General features: G+C 47.0%; 1 protein-coding gene across 5 annotated transcripts in view; it reads left to right on the plus strand.

The window, feature by feature from the left end:
* LOC137426748 (mitogen-activated protein kinase-binding protein 1) overlaps positions 1 to 14,139 on the plus strand; it is a 214,895-nt gene that overhangs the window by 184,917 nt on the left and 15,839 nt on the right. For all 5 annotated transcript variants that reach the window (XM_078779071.1, XM_078779067.1, XM_078779068.1 and 2 more), the window contains one exon: positions 12,582 to 12,705. In XM_078779071.1, coding sequence (XP_078635197.1) covers positions 12,582 to 12,705 — 124 coding nt within the window. The remainder of the gene's footprint in view (positions 1 to 12,581; positions 12,706 to 14,139) is intronic.

Here is a 14,139-nt window from a genome sequence, read left to right on the forward strand (position 1 = left end):
GCGCTGCCCAAGTGTAGTTTATCTGTCCCATCACCCCCCTCTGGCACACATGACCATTCTGATGAGCCATGCGTGCCAGCCAAGGCAGTAAGGCCTGGGGTGCTATAGGTTTCTCGTCAAGGGTCCATATTTCTCCTGGCCCGAGGCGTATCGCCCCTCGCTTGAGCCAGTCCTCGTGTTCGGCCGTCGGTGCAGCGTTCTGCAAATTTATGATATCGTCCTTAGTTGGTGTGGCGGGTGGTCCCACAGTCGATATGTCAGCAATCTGTGCGGATGTCGCCTTTGCTCGTGTCACCATCGGCATGTTGCGTTCTATCTGTTGGTTGGCGGCCTTTCCTGCCGCCTCGTCCGCCCTTGCATTGCCCCGGGCAACGTCAGTGTCCGCCCTTTGGTGGCCACGACATTTAATTACCGCGATAGCGCGGGGAAGTAAAATGCTTCGGAGGAGCCCTTCTACCAACGCGCCATTTTTTATCACTGAACCGGCAGATGTGAGAAAACCTCTCATCTTCCAGATGGCCCCTTTATCGTGGACTACGCCATGAGCGTAGGCCGAATCTGTGTAAATGTTGACGGCAAGGCCTTCCGCCAAGCTGCACGCTCTGGTCAAGGCGCACAGCTCCGCCTGCTGTGCGGAAAATGTAGGTGGAAGACGCCCGCTTTCTACCGTTTCGCTATCCGAGCACACGGCGTACCCGGACAACAGGCACCCGTCCCATGCGCGCCTAGCTGATCCATCGACATAATATGTACAGTCGGGGTATTCTAAGGGATTGTCCTTTAAATCCGATCGCACCGTGGAGACTAGCTGCACAACGTCGGCGCACACATGGGGTTCGCCCTCCTCAGGGGTGGGCATCAGTGAGGCTGGGTTGAGTGTCGTGCAACGTTCGATCGTGATGTTGGCTGCAGTGATCAGTGCGGATTCGTATTGCATTAATCTAGTATTAGACAAATGCTGTGTGCTTCGCTGTAACAACAGTGAAGTGACGCAATGCGGTACCCGTAGCGTTACTGGGTGTCCCATAACGATGTCCGCTGTTCTTTCTACTGCGTACCTGGCCGCTGCCACGGCTTGCAGGCACACCGGAAACCCTTGTTCGACCGGGTCTAACTTTTTACTAAAGTAGGCTACCGGCCGCTCCTTATCCCCATGGGTCTGTGTCAAGACTGACTGGGCGAAACCTCCCACGGCGTGAGTGTAAAGGGTAAATGGTTTCGCATAATCCGGGAGTCCTAATGACGGTGCCGTGACCAACGCCTGTTTCAGCCCGTCAAAACATCGCCTCAATTCCTCCGTCCATACCAATTCGTCCGAGGCGTTTGATTTGGTCGCCTCGTATAGTGGCTTAGCCAGCAGCGCAAAATCAAGTATCCAAGTGCGGCAATATCCCGTCATACCTAGGAAGCGCAGCAGTTGCCGTTGCGAGCGAGGGCGAGGCAACTCCATGATAGCGGTCACCCGTCCAGCATCCAATTCTCGTTTTCCGTGCGAAATCTGCCAGCAACCCTCTGATGGTTAAACTGCCGAAATCTCGGCTCTCCGCTCACCTTCACTCTTTCATTCCTCTTTTCTCCCGCCTCTGGAACAAACTCCCTCACTCCCTTCAATCCCACTCCTCCCTCCAGGTCTTTAAAACAGCTGTTCACCACCATCTCTTATCTTCCCCCATCCAAAACCTTGATCTTTTCTACCCCCGCTAATTCACCCCAGATCCACCTTGTTTGAAATTCCAACTTCTTTCCTGGAAGTCCTGGCAGTGTCCATATGTTTTATACCTCTCCCACTGCCCCCTTCCCACGCCCCCCCCCCCAAAGCCCTCGCCCTCTCTCAGATCTCTCGATGTCTCCATGTCTCTCGGTCCCTGCTCTCAAATGTTGTGTTTGTGTCCTTCCCCCTCTCTCCCCATCTTATCTACCGCTCCCTATGTTATATGTTTTATGTGTCGGTTTGTCTTTCTGTGTGATTAATGTTCGCTCTTTCACGAGCCTCGATCTTGTATACAAAAAAAAAAAAAAAAAAAAAAAAAAAATATGGCGTGTCCCAAGTAAGTTACAACCTTCCGCACAAACTGAAGTTTTGGTCTGCCTACTTTGTGGCCTTTGGCCGCCAAGGCCTTTAATAGGGCCATGGAATCCATTTCGCACGCCTCCTTTGAAGGGGAGCAAATCAACAAATCGTCAACGTATTGCAGCAACACTGACCCTCCCTTCAATTCCACATCTGCCAGGTCGCGGTGTAGCGCCCGGGAAAACAGAGTGGGGCTATCTGAAAACCCCTGAGGTAGTACTGTCCAAGTATACTGGCGCCCCCTATGGGTGAAAGCGAACAAGTATTGTGACTCAGGCGCGATGGGCACAGAGAAAAACGCAGAACAAAGGTCGATAACTGTGAAGTATGTTGCGTCCGGCGGGATTGACATCATGAGGGTTTCTCCATTTGGAACTAGTGGGTGTATGCCCTGTATCACCTTGTTCACCTCCCTTAAATCCTGTACAAACCTCCATTTGTCCTTCGACGGCTTTTTTACTGGCAAAATTGGTGTATTACATGGACTGTTAGTCTCCACGATAATTTTCTGTTCCACTAGGGATTGAATTACTGGTGCTATGCCTACGTCGGCCTCAGGTCGTAGCTTATACTGTTTTACATTTGGCAAGCGCATCCCCGGCTGCACTGCTATCACTAGAGGTTGGGCGTCTCGCATCCGTCCAACCTCGCCGTCGCTTTTAGGCCATAAATTGTCTGGCACCTCCGCTAGGAGGTAATCTGACTCACCCGGGTCCGTCAGCACTGCCCTCATGGCATAGGTGCCCTTAGGGGGCAACTCTGTTGCTTCGAACACTCCATCCCTCCGTTGTGTCTTGAAGTCAATTGAGAACCCTTCGCCATTTTGGAGCCGTTTCAAAGTCCAGCGGCCTCTCTTACTCCGATAACCTTGTAAGGGAACTTCTCGTAACCTCCCCACCATCCAACCTACACTTTCCGGCGGCCACCCCTTGGCAGTAGTGAGGGTAACATGGGCGACCGCTCCTTCGGGGTATTGGGTCAACGCACGCTGACTCGAGGTTAGGACTGCCTCGATTCCTATTCCCTCACGGCCGATCCATATCCGTGATAAGTGTAGAGGCGTGCGCTCGCCCAGCTTTTCCTTAACCTTATCTCGATAATTCTCATCCTCGCCCGTTGCATCATAGTACGCAGTGCAATGGGGTGGATTATCCTTTACGTTTTTTATCGAAATTTGGTGCAGTTGTAGCCAATCTCTCAGAACTGAACTGTCCAAACACACATTATCTATGATATGCGTCCAAGTAGCCAGAGCCCCTTCATCCAAGCGCCACCAATACGCGGTGGGGCCGGGCCGAGACAATGCCGTCATTACCAAGTCGCGTTTAGATTCCGCGACGTCTACGAAAACTCCCTCCTCTGTACATGAGATTTGACAGCCCAATCGGCACAACAAGTCCCGTCCCAACAAATTTGTCGGGGCGGTAGTGGTCATCAGGAACGCATGTTTAGCCTCCAGCGGGCCGCATGTTACTCGCACTTCCTCCGAAATAGGAAGCGCTTGGGGTAAACCCGAAACACCCAGTATTTGAACGTTCCTCGCCGTGGGGCGCAAAGAGGGCAACTGCCCCTTGTTAATTGTGCTGCGAGTCGCGCCCGTATCGACGAGAAATTCTAATTGTCTTCCCTCCACGTCCAACGTCAAGGTCGGTTCCTCTTCCGGTGTCATGGTCAAAAGAGGACACTCCTTGGGCGACCCGCCAGCGTCCCCGTCAATAGGCCCCTCTATTGTATTGGGGCAGAAACCCCTTACGAGCCTTTGGGCAATCACGTATCCAGTGTCCCATTTGCTTGCAATAATGGCACGGTTCCTGCGGAACCGGTGGTGCGGAGGGCATAGGTCGTCCCTCTACAGCGCCCCTTCCGCCCAGCCGGCGTTCTGGCGGCCCCCAATGTGACTGGTTTACTGGTTGCCATTGCGGCGGACCCCGAGGCGGGGCCCAGTTCCCCCTTGGTCCATTCTGCATCCCACTATTGGGGGGTGGTCCAGGGGTTTGGAGAAGGGGTCTTGGTGGATACCAATTTTGGGGAGGGGGCCCTTGCACAGTCCAAGTTTGAGGGTTTTGAGGAGGGGGGGGGAAGAGGGGGTGGTATTGTCCATTGTTGTTTTACCTCGTCCATATTAATTAGTCCAAAGTCTTCCTCAGTACAACCGTCGCAGTTTTCATTTTCGTGGTGGATCCACTCTCCGTTGGGGAATTGGCCCCTATAGAAAGAAGGCCAACAACTCCTCCTATGTTCCTCTAAACCTCGAACAGGCCCCCACTTCTGGCACTGTTCGCGTATGTAGTTCTGACTCTGATCCCCCTTTTTATTTTGATTAAATTGAGCCCGTTTCTCTTGGACAAACATTTGCAATATTTCCTCCTTAATATCCTTCTTCTCCTCTAGGGAGGAGCCCGGGCATTGTTCCAGTTTGTCGCATAATTCGTTGGTTGTCATTCCCTTCCAGCCGAAGAGGACGGACTGTACCTGTTTCTTTAATATCGGCCGAAGCCCCTCGATTAGATATTGATTTACCAATGGTTGGGGTAGCCATCCCAGCTGCATCGGACCCAGTCCTCCCCAGCGCGCGATGGCCTTTTCCAACCTTTCTCGGTACTCTCCAATTGGTTCTCCTGGTTTTTGTTTTATGGCCCCGATTTTTCCCCAATCCGGACCCCCTGCTGGCAACAGCGCATGTTCGATGGCACCCAGCAGCCGGACCTTCAGTGCGTCCCATTGCGCTGGTGTTATCTGGCCCGCTCCTGCTGCCCTTGGATCGTCGTGCGGCCAGTGTGCTCTTAGTCTAGCCCTTTCCCATACTTTGGGTGGGAGCACGGATACTCCCATATGAGTTATGTCTCGATAGTCGCACTCGCCAGCTATAACCCAATTCGACATGGTTGGCACTATCTGTCGTGGATCCTCAATAAGCAAATGTTGAATCCTTTCCCGCATTACCGTTAAAGAGGATTCTTTCCATGGTACCCTTTCTCGAACCCCATGACCTGCTGCGTCAACTCCGATAACTTGTAGGGGGCACAATGTTTTCCTTCCCTCTATTTCCTGACATTCCAATGGGGTAGTTTGTGAGGTCTCTTTCCCATTACAGCCTACCAGTGAGGGATATAACCCATCCTGTCCTATCGGTGGCGGGAACCCTGCGATGTCGGTCCCGTCATCTATTCCGTTAGCCCCGAGTTGTGCAAACGGTCTTCCCTGGCTCGGGTGGTTCTGGGGTATCTGGGGCGCGATGGTAGCGGGGTTATAGGGAGGTGGTGGCGGGAGCGCAGAAAGGATAGGTGGTGCCTGAAACCCCGGGACAGGGCTTAGGTCTGGGGCTGGGGAGGGTACATTGGTCACTACTTCCCCTACCGCGGGGTCTGGGTTTTCAACGAGCGACATCAGTCGCGCGTTGGCCTGCCTCTCTATTTCTTTAAGCGCTTCATCCTGCACTTTATTCGCCTGTTTCCTCAGACCCTTGAGTTTTGTTACCTCGCCAGCCAAGCTGGCCTGTTTCGACTTTGCGTGTCGCTTCATCGCTTCTTCCTTCCACCAACCAAAGACTTTCCAATAGTCAGGCGGGAAGTGTTTCGTGGCCTGTTCCAACTTTTCTAATGCCTCATACAACGCGTCCAATTTTTCCAGCGCAAAAGACCCTCCTTCGGGCCACGGTTCACCTAAATCCTTCGTCAGCACAACCCATGACTTCCCTGGTCTCGCAGCATCATAGCCATACCTCCGAAACATGAAAAATGCTGGGGTATTTCTAAGCGGTTCACCTGCCTTTACAATCTTATTACCCATCCTGTTCCCCATCCTAGGAAAATTTAGTTTACCGACGTAGCCTTGTACCCGTGAGGATCGCCCGCCTCGCGGTACAGCCGTCTACCTAACTCTAAGAGGCTCGCAGCCTTGTACCCGTGAGGATCGCCCGCCTCGCGGTACAGCCACGCTACCTACTCTCCTGAGAGGATCGCCCGCCTACTCAGCCGTCTAACCTACCCTTACTATACTCTCCTGGCGTCCTACGCCCTTATAATACTTCTAACCTTACTTATAATTCCAACGTCTCCCGGGTAGGTCTCGGATCGGGACGCCGCCCTTATCCTTACCCTCACAACCCAGAGATCTATTACTCCTTACCCTCAGGCGCCCAACGTGGGGCACTTTCCCTTACGTAACGTTACCCTGACGAGTCCATAAACAGCCAGTTGCTCCGGGACCCAAGCGGTCCGTATTTAAATTTAGGTTCGTGGATCAGGTTTGAGCAGGGAACGGAACAAACGGCACCCGAGCAAGAGAGTGGGTTACAATTTGGACTGACCCCCAGGCTACAAAGAAAAAACAAAAGAAAACCACAGCTCACCTGACCCGGATCAATTGCCAGCTGGTCTCACCACTCACTTGCCTGGGACCGCGTCCCGGACTGCACAGACTGATCCCACCGCTGCCACCACTTGTCGGATTGAGACTTAGAACTTGGGACTCAGAAGACTCAGAGAAAAGGAGCAACAGATATATTTATTAGAACTCGATTACACAAGCTTGCGGGGAGCAGGTGTCGCAGGAAGGTTCACATGAAATGACCAACACTACAACAAGATGCTCTGAAGTAATTCGATTTAAACTTGCTTTATATAAGGAATATCGGGTGTGGTTTTAGCTCACAAGATACAGAGACAGAATGGGCTCATTGGCCCTCCCACCATAGTCCCATCCTGTTGTTCAGTTAGTTAGAGGAAGCTCATCAAGGCCACTCATAGTTTAACTCAGATAAGGAGATGGTCAGCCATATGTGGCAACATGTTTACAACTTTCTGTATAGAAACCTTGGTTGGGAAAGTACAAAAGGAGGGGACACTCGTAAATGTGTCAGCCCACAGGATATTGGCAAAGTCTAGAGGGAGGCTGAGAGATAACAGCTGCCACCAAGGCCAGGGAAGGGGAACGAGAGATTGTGCCCACACAGGCCAAGAGCTCATAGGCACAGAACTCCGTATTAGGATATTACACATCCTCAATGCACAAGAAAGGACTAAGTATTATAAAGAGTACAGCAATCAGTCAAAACAAAACATATAATTGGTTATACTTGGTAATTGGTAAAGCAGCAAGGATATACAAAGGGGGAGGGGCATTACAGCTCCCTACACATACATACATGCATGCATGCATACATACATACACACATACACATACACATACACACACACACACTTATACATATATATATATATATATATATATATATATATATATATATATATATATATATATATATATATATATATATAGTCACGTGAAAAAGTAAGTACACCCCATGTAAAGTTTTGACTATTTCAACATACAGCTATTTGATCTTCATTTCAACAATATTGATAGATAAAGGTGATATAATATAACAAATATCATGAAACATTTACATTTTGTAGTCCATTGTATAATTTAAATAAACATGAATGCAAATCTTGCATGTGGAAAAAGTAAGTACACCCCTACATTTATCACTACTTCAAATACCTAAAATTAGAATCAGGTGCACCAGCTTAGGTGCAAATGATTCGAACATCGTTAGAGAGGATCTTGGAGGAACCTGTCTTATTTAAACCTCAGACATTTAGTTTGGTTTGCTCTTTGTTGTTGAAGTGTGTGGCGTCACCATGCCTAGATCAAAATAGCTCTCTAAGGCCTCCAGAAAGAAGGTTATAGATGCCTACGAGTCTGGGAAGGGATTTAAAAAGATCTTCAAACAATTTGAAATCAATCATTCGACTGTCCGGAAGATCATCTACAAGTGGAGATTCCAAACAACTGCCAACTTCTTCAGGCCAGGCCGCCCCAGCAACTTCAGCCCGAGAGCAGACCGCAAGGTGCTGAAAGAAGTCTTTCAGAACCCCAAGATTGTCATCACGGGACCTACAGGTAGCTCTTGCCACTGTTCATGTCAAAGTGCACGATTCTACCATTAGAAAGAGGCTGCACAAATTTGATCTCCATGGAAGGTGTGCCAGGAGGAAACTTTTGCTGTCCAGAAAGAATATCAGGGCAAGACTAAAGTTTGCCAATGAACACCGAGGCAAAGACCAGCACTTCTGGAACAATGTGCTCTGGACAGATGAGTCAAAGGTAGAGCTATTTGGCCACAGTACCAGAAGACATGTTTGGCGAAAACCAAAGACAGCATTTGACCACAAGAACCTGATACCAACTGTAAAGCATGGTGGGGGAAATATTATGGTTTGGGGCAGCTTTGCTGCATCAGTGCTGGGGCAGCTCACCATCATAGAATCCACTATGAATTCTTCATTGTACCAGGGGGGGTTCAAGATAATGTGAGGCCATCTGTCGGAAAGTTGAAGCTCAACCGAAGGTGGACCTTGCAACATGACAATGACCCTAAACATACCAGTAAATCCAAGAAGGAATGGCTGAAAAGAAAGAAATGGAGGGTTCTGGAATGGCCAAGTCAAAGCCCGGATCTAAATCCCATCGAGATGTTGTGGGGGGATTTGAAACGAGCTGTGCAAGCAAGAAACTCCTCAAACATCGCACAGCTGAAAGAATTCTGCATGGAGGAGTGGGCAAAAATTTCTCCCAGTCGATGTCAGAGACTGGTAGACAGTTATAAGAAACGCCTACTTGAGGTTGTTTCTGCCAAAGGGGGCAATACCACCTATTAGAGCCAAGGGTGTACTTACTTTTTCCACATGCGAAATTTGCATTATGTTTATTTAAATTATACAATGGACTACAAAATGTAAATGTTTCATAATATTTGTGATATTATATCACCTTTATCTGTCAATATTGTTGAAATGAAGATCAAATAGCTGTATGTTGAAATATGTTGAAAAAGTCAAAAATTTACATGGGGTGTACTTACTTTTTCACGTGACTGTATATATAGTTTTTGGCCCTATATCTTAATTATGAAGAACTACCGCTGTAGTACCGAGCGTTTCCTGTGAAAATTCAATGAAATATGTATTTAAATATTTCCTGCATGACAAATTGGGGAATGTTGGCTTTGTGGTTTCTTATGAATTACCAATATTGGCCGTTGCAAAATGCATTTTCTCTTCTTTACCTTCTCTTTATTAATCTTATTTTTAAAATACAACAAATCACTATATACAACCTCAACATACTGTTATGTTGGTGGGGTAGGGGGATATATACAGTGCATGCAGAAAGTATTCAGACCCCTTCAATTTTTTCACATTTTGTTATGTTGCAGCCTTATGCTGAAATCGTTGAAATTCATTTTTTCCCTCATCGATCTACACTCAATACCCCATAATGACAAAGAGAAAACAGGATTTTAGAAAGTTTTGCAAATTTATTAAAAAGAAAAAACGGAAATATCACATTGACATAAGTATTCAGACCCTTTGCTATGACACTTGAAATTTAGCTCAGGTGCCTCCCATTTCTCTTGATCATCTTTGAGATGTTTCTACACCTTGATTGGAGTCCACCTGTGGTAAATTCAATTGATTGGACATGATTTGGAAAGGCACACACCTGTCTATATAAGGTCTCACGGCTGACGATGCATATCAGAGCAAAAACCAAGCCATGAGGTGGAAGGAACTGCCTGCAGAGCTCAGAGATAGGATTGTGTCGAGGCACAGATCTGGGGAAGCCTACAAAAAAAAATTCTGCTGCATTGAAGGTTCCCAAGAGCACAGTGGCCTCCATAATTCTTAAATGGAAGAAGTTTGGAACAACCAGGACTCTTCCTCGAGCTGGCCGCCCGGCCAAACGGAGCAATCGGGGGAGAAGGGCCTCGGTAAGAGAGGTGATCAAGAACCCGATGGTTACTGGCTGAGCTCCAGAGATCCTGTGTAGAGATGGGAGAAACTTCCAGAAGGACAACCATCACTGCAACACTCCACCGATCTGGGCTTTATGGCAGAGTGGAAGACGGAAGCCTCTCCTCAGTGAAAGACACATGAAAGCCCACAGAATTTTGTTTCTCACAGTCTGAGAGTCCTTAAGGTGCTTTTTTGCAAACTCCAAGTGGGCTTTCATGTTTTTCTCTTGTTCTTTTTAATAAATTTGCAAAACTTTCTAAAATCCTGTTTTCTTTTTGTCATTATGGGGTATTGAGTGTAGATTGATGAGGGAAAAAATGAATTTAAACGATTTCAGCATAAGGCTGCAACATAACAAAATGTGAAAAAAGTGAAGGGGTCTGAATACTTTCTGAATGCCCTGTAGATCCAGGTAGATCTGCATAGGTAGGTGCTTCGTCTGTCGGGATAGGGAATCCTCACCTGTAATAAGTTTGTTTAGGCGGTTTGTCGGATTAAGTGTATATCTGTGATCATACAAGGATGATCGTGCGTTAAATAGTTGTCGGGATAAGGCTAATTCCCGCGTGTGTGAAACCTGTAATCATCCCGGTGTCCCGTATGGCAACGCACTCTCATACATTAGCTAGGCTTATTAGCGCACACATTAATTAATTCCCCCGCCGCCACAATGACTTACGGAAGAACAGACCGGAAGCGGCCACATGCAACACCGGCATGAAGGCAAACATCGCACAAGCAGGCCGAGAGCCACCCCCAGGAGAACTCGTGATTGACAGGGGGGAGGGGCGAGTTGGACGCAGGACGCTGATTGGAGGGCAGGGAGGATGAAGGACGTGCCACACCGATTGGCCACCAACAATGACGTGTCACACGATGACATAACACCAAAGGGCGAGACGCTCGGCCAATCAGTGAGGAAGGCGCGAAATCACTACCTAGAAGCAGGTTGCTGATTGGAGGAGAAGCGCCGGTGACGTGAGAAGGCGCGAAATGGCACAAGGAAATGACGCACTGGTTGGCAGAGGGAGAGAGCTGACGTCATGCCGACCAGCAAATAAAATAAAATACTGGCTCGCTGACATTTCTTTCTTCTCGCTTTGGCTTCTTTCCTGCCCGGACCTCCCTTCTGCCCTTGCCTTTCTTTCCGTTTGGACCTTTTTCCTTTGCCATCTGCGAATTTGCCTGCGTTGCAACGGACGTTGGGGAAAGCCGTCGATTCTCCTCCCTGGCGTCTGGCGTTCATGTGCAAGCGAGGCTTGCCGCTGAACGGGCGAGACCGGCGCTAGCGAGGCGCTCAGTGAGGCCTGACGGAGCGCGAACACCGGAGCCTGGACGATTCCTGATGGACCACATCCAGACAGATAAGACACAACGTTTGCTTTTATTAACTATTCCATTGTCTTGTATTTGAAGTGAAGTGTGGGAGTGCTCCATTAGAGGGGTTTAGTTATTACCGGCGCGTTTCATTGTTCTCGGGTTCCGTAATAAATATTTATTTTTGTACATTTTACATCCGTCTCGGGTTGAGTTAATTTCCACAGGGAGAAGACATCGTCGGGGCCGTGAAGGTAAGTGGCATTCTCCCCCAAACCGCCCTGCTCTTGTATTGTCCGCCATTAATTGGAAACGCCTCATTAAGCTTGATTGCCATTCGCGATTTCCCCGGTCTTAACCGAGAGGGCGTTGCACGACAATACGATCTTCACAAAACATCTTACTCGATCACTCCTGGGAAAAACCCAGGCAGTGTATTAGTGTAAAAACCCAGAAAAACACAGAACATACTCATTCGAGACCTGAACATGGAGGTGTTGTAATAAACCTGTGTAAAACAATCTTTTTAATAACAGGCGCACACGTAAAAACTACAATAATTACATTTCTGTTTTTGACAAGAAATCACTATAACCTCCACATACGATCCACCCCTCTGAGATGTCTGTTTTGGGATGAATTCCCCCTGGAAAAAGATAGATTAGCTGTCATGATGGTGCTTCAAGGGCAAAGGTCTTGTTGTCATCCTTTCGCCGAGGCTGTTAAATTGGTTGTCCCATCTGCAAGCATTTTGTTTATTAACATGTATTATCCCATGATGCTTTTCAAAATGAGCAGACCATTGTGTGCCATTATGCTGACCAAATTCCTGCATTGGACTCTTGTTGGAGACAAAATGGCAAACTGCTTCGTAATAATTGCCCATAAATATGATTTGGCAACACATGCTCTCTTATTTGAGAAAATAAGCCTGGTGTTGGCTTAAAGGTTAAGGTTTATTAGATATTACTGGGTCTTGAGTTTGAAAACCTTAAGTGCCGCTAAATAACACCAGTTGGGTTGACTCAGCCGGTCATCCTTCCTTGGTCAGTAAAATGAATACCAGCTTACTGGAAACGGGCCTCTGCATCAGCGGCACAGCTGCGCTTCCAGCAATGATGCAACCAGCAGTCATAGGGTGCACATGAAATAATTTTTTTAAGATTGAGAAATCCAATTGCACTTATCTGATAGGAGAAAATCGAAGACCAGGTGCCATTAATAATGCCTGTGTGCTTCTCCCAATGAATTGTCAGCAAAACATTTTTTTCTTAATTTATCAAAATTGAAAACTTAAATTAGCTTTCTTTTTTTAATGTCATGTTTTTTTTAAAATCCATTTTGGAGTCGAGGGCGAGATGAGCTGTACAACGCGTTTCTTCTATCTACAGAGCCCTCGTGTAGAACCACAGGCGTGCTGAGAGGCCGTTCAAAACCCGATCACGAAGGCTCGAATGTCTCGCGTTGCAGCATCTCTACCAAGTTTCGCTCGAGCTCCAAGCCCTCACCGAGCAGGTGAAACGACAATATTTGATTTTTTTTTTTTCCCTCACCCCCCTTATCTCCTATATTAGAGGCATTTCACAGTTCTCTTACACACAATCATTGGAACTCTGTTGTGTGCACGCAAAGCCTAGCTTGTGCCGACGTGTTCAAAATTATCATTTTGAAATTTCGTACTCGAGGAAAACTAAAAGAAAATTCGTGAGTGATAGAAAGATCGCCTCTCCGATCCCTTCTATCGATGCCCTTGTACTAGGAAAGGAGTAATAGAAAAACATTCGGCAACTTCACCAAGTAAAAAAATGACTATTGTATGATCTTTTCCGTGCGGTTGGAAAATCAATCTTGTATATAAAGAGCCTTTTTCAATGAAGTTATGCCCAAAACGTTGGCTGCTTACTCCCTGTTCTTACGGTAGATTATTCTACTCTTCTATATATCCCTCACCACTCACAGTTTGGAGTCGCACATTGATTGGTATATAACCGTAAGGGTTCAGTCACAAGTTGCTGGAATCTTCCTATGTTGCCCTGATGATGCCCTGATAAGGGCAAAACCGGTCGGTAACTACATTTTCATTCATTTGTGACAGCTTCTGATATTATAAATTACATTTACCATCATTGTAATTAGCACTGCGAGAAACTCTTCTGGGAGCTGCAGACAAAACCGTGCGGTTTGACATCATGTTGTTCGGCTCAAGTCGGAGAACGGCTTTACATCTTTACATCATGTCCGTACATCATATACATCATATAAATATATACATATATATATATATATATATACATATATATATATATATATATATATATATATATATATATATATATATATATATGTATGTATGTATGTATGTATATATATATATATATATATATATATATATATATATATATATATATATATATATATACATATATATATATACATACATACATACATACATACATACATACATACATACATACACACACACACACACACACACACACACACACACACACACCGTGGGACCCCGCTATTCGCAGGGGGTACATTCCTGGAAAATCCGCAAATAGCGAAACCGCGAATAGAGGGGCATTGTTTCAATGGAAAAGGGGGGTGGGGGGGGGATAGGTTCCCGAGTCGTGAAAATCCGTGAATAGAGAAGACCAAACCATGAGTGGAGAGGCAACATCCGCAAATGGCGAAGCAAATCCGCGAATGTCAACAATGATCCGCAAAGCCCCTGAAAAATCGCGAATTTGCGGAACACGGCCGCGAATAGAAAAAAACGCGAATTTGCGGGACTGCAAATGGAGAAACAGGTCACATTTTATCACCCGTGAATACGCGGAACCCGCAGATAGCGGAACCGCAAATAGCGGGGTCCGACGATATATATTTATTTTTATACATACATACATACATACATACATACATACATACATACATACATACATA

This window comes from Myxine glutinosa, chromosome 5 (genome assembly GCF_964187855.1).
Source record: "Myxine glutinosa chromosome 5, kmMyxGlut1.1, whole genome shotgun sequence".
In the NCBI taxonomy this organism is placed as follows: domain Eukaryota; kingdom Metazoa; phylum Chordata; class Myxini; order Myxiniformes; family Myxinidae; genus Myxine; species Myxine glutinosa.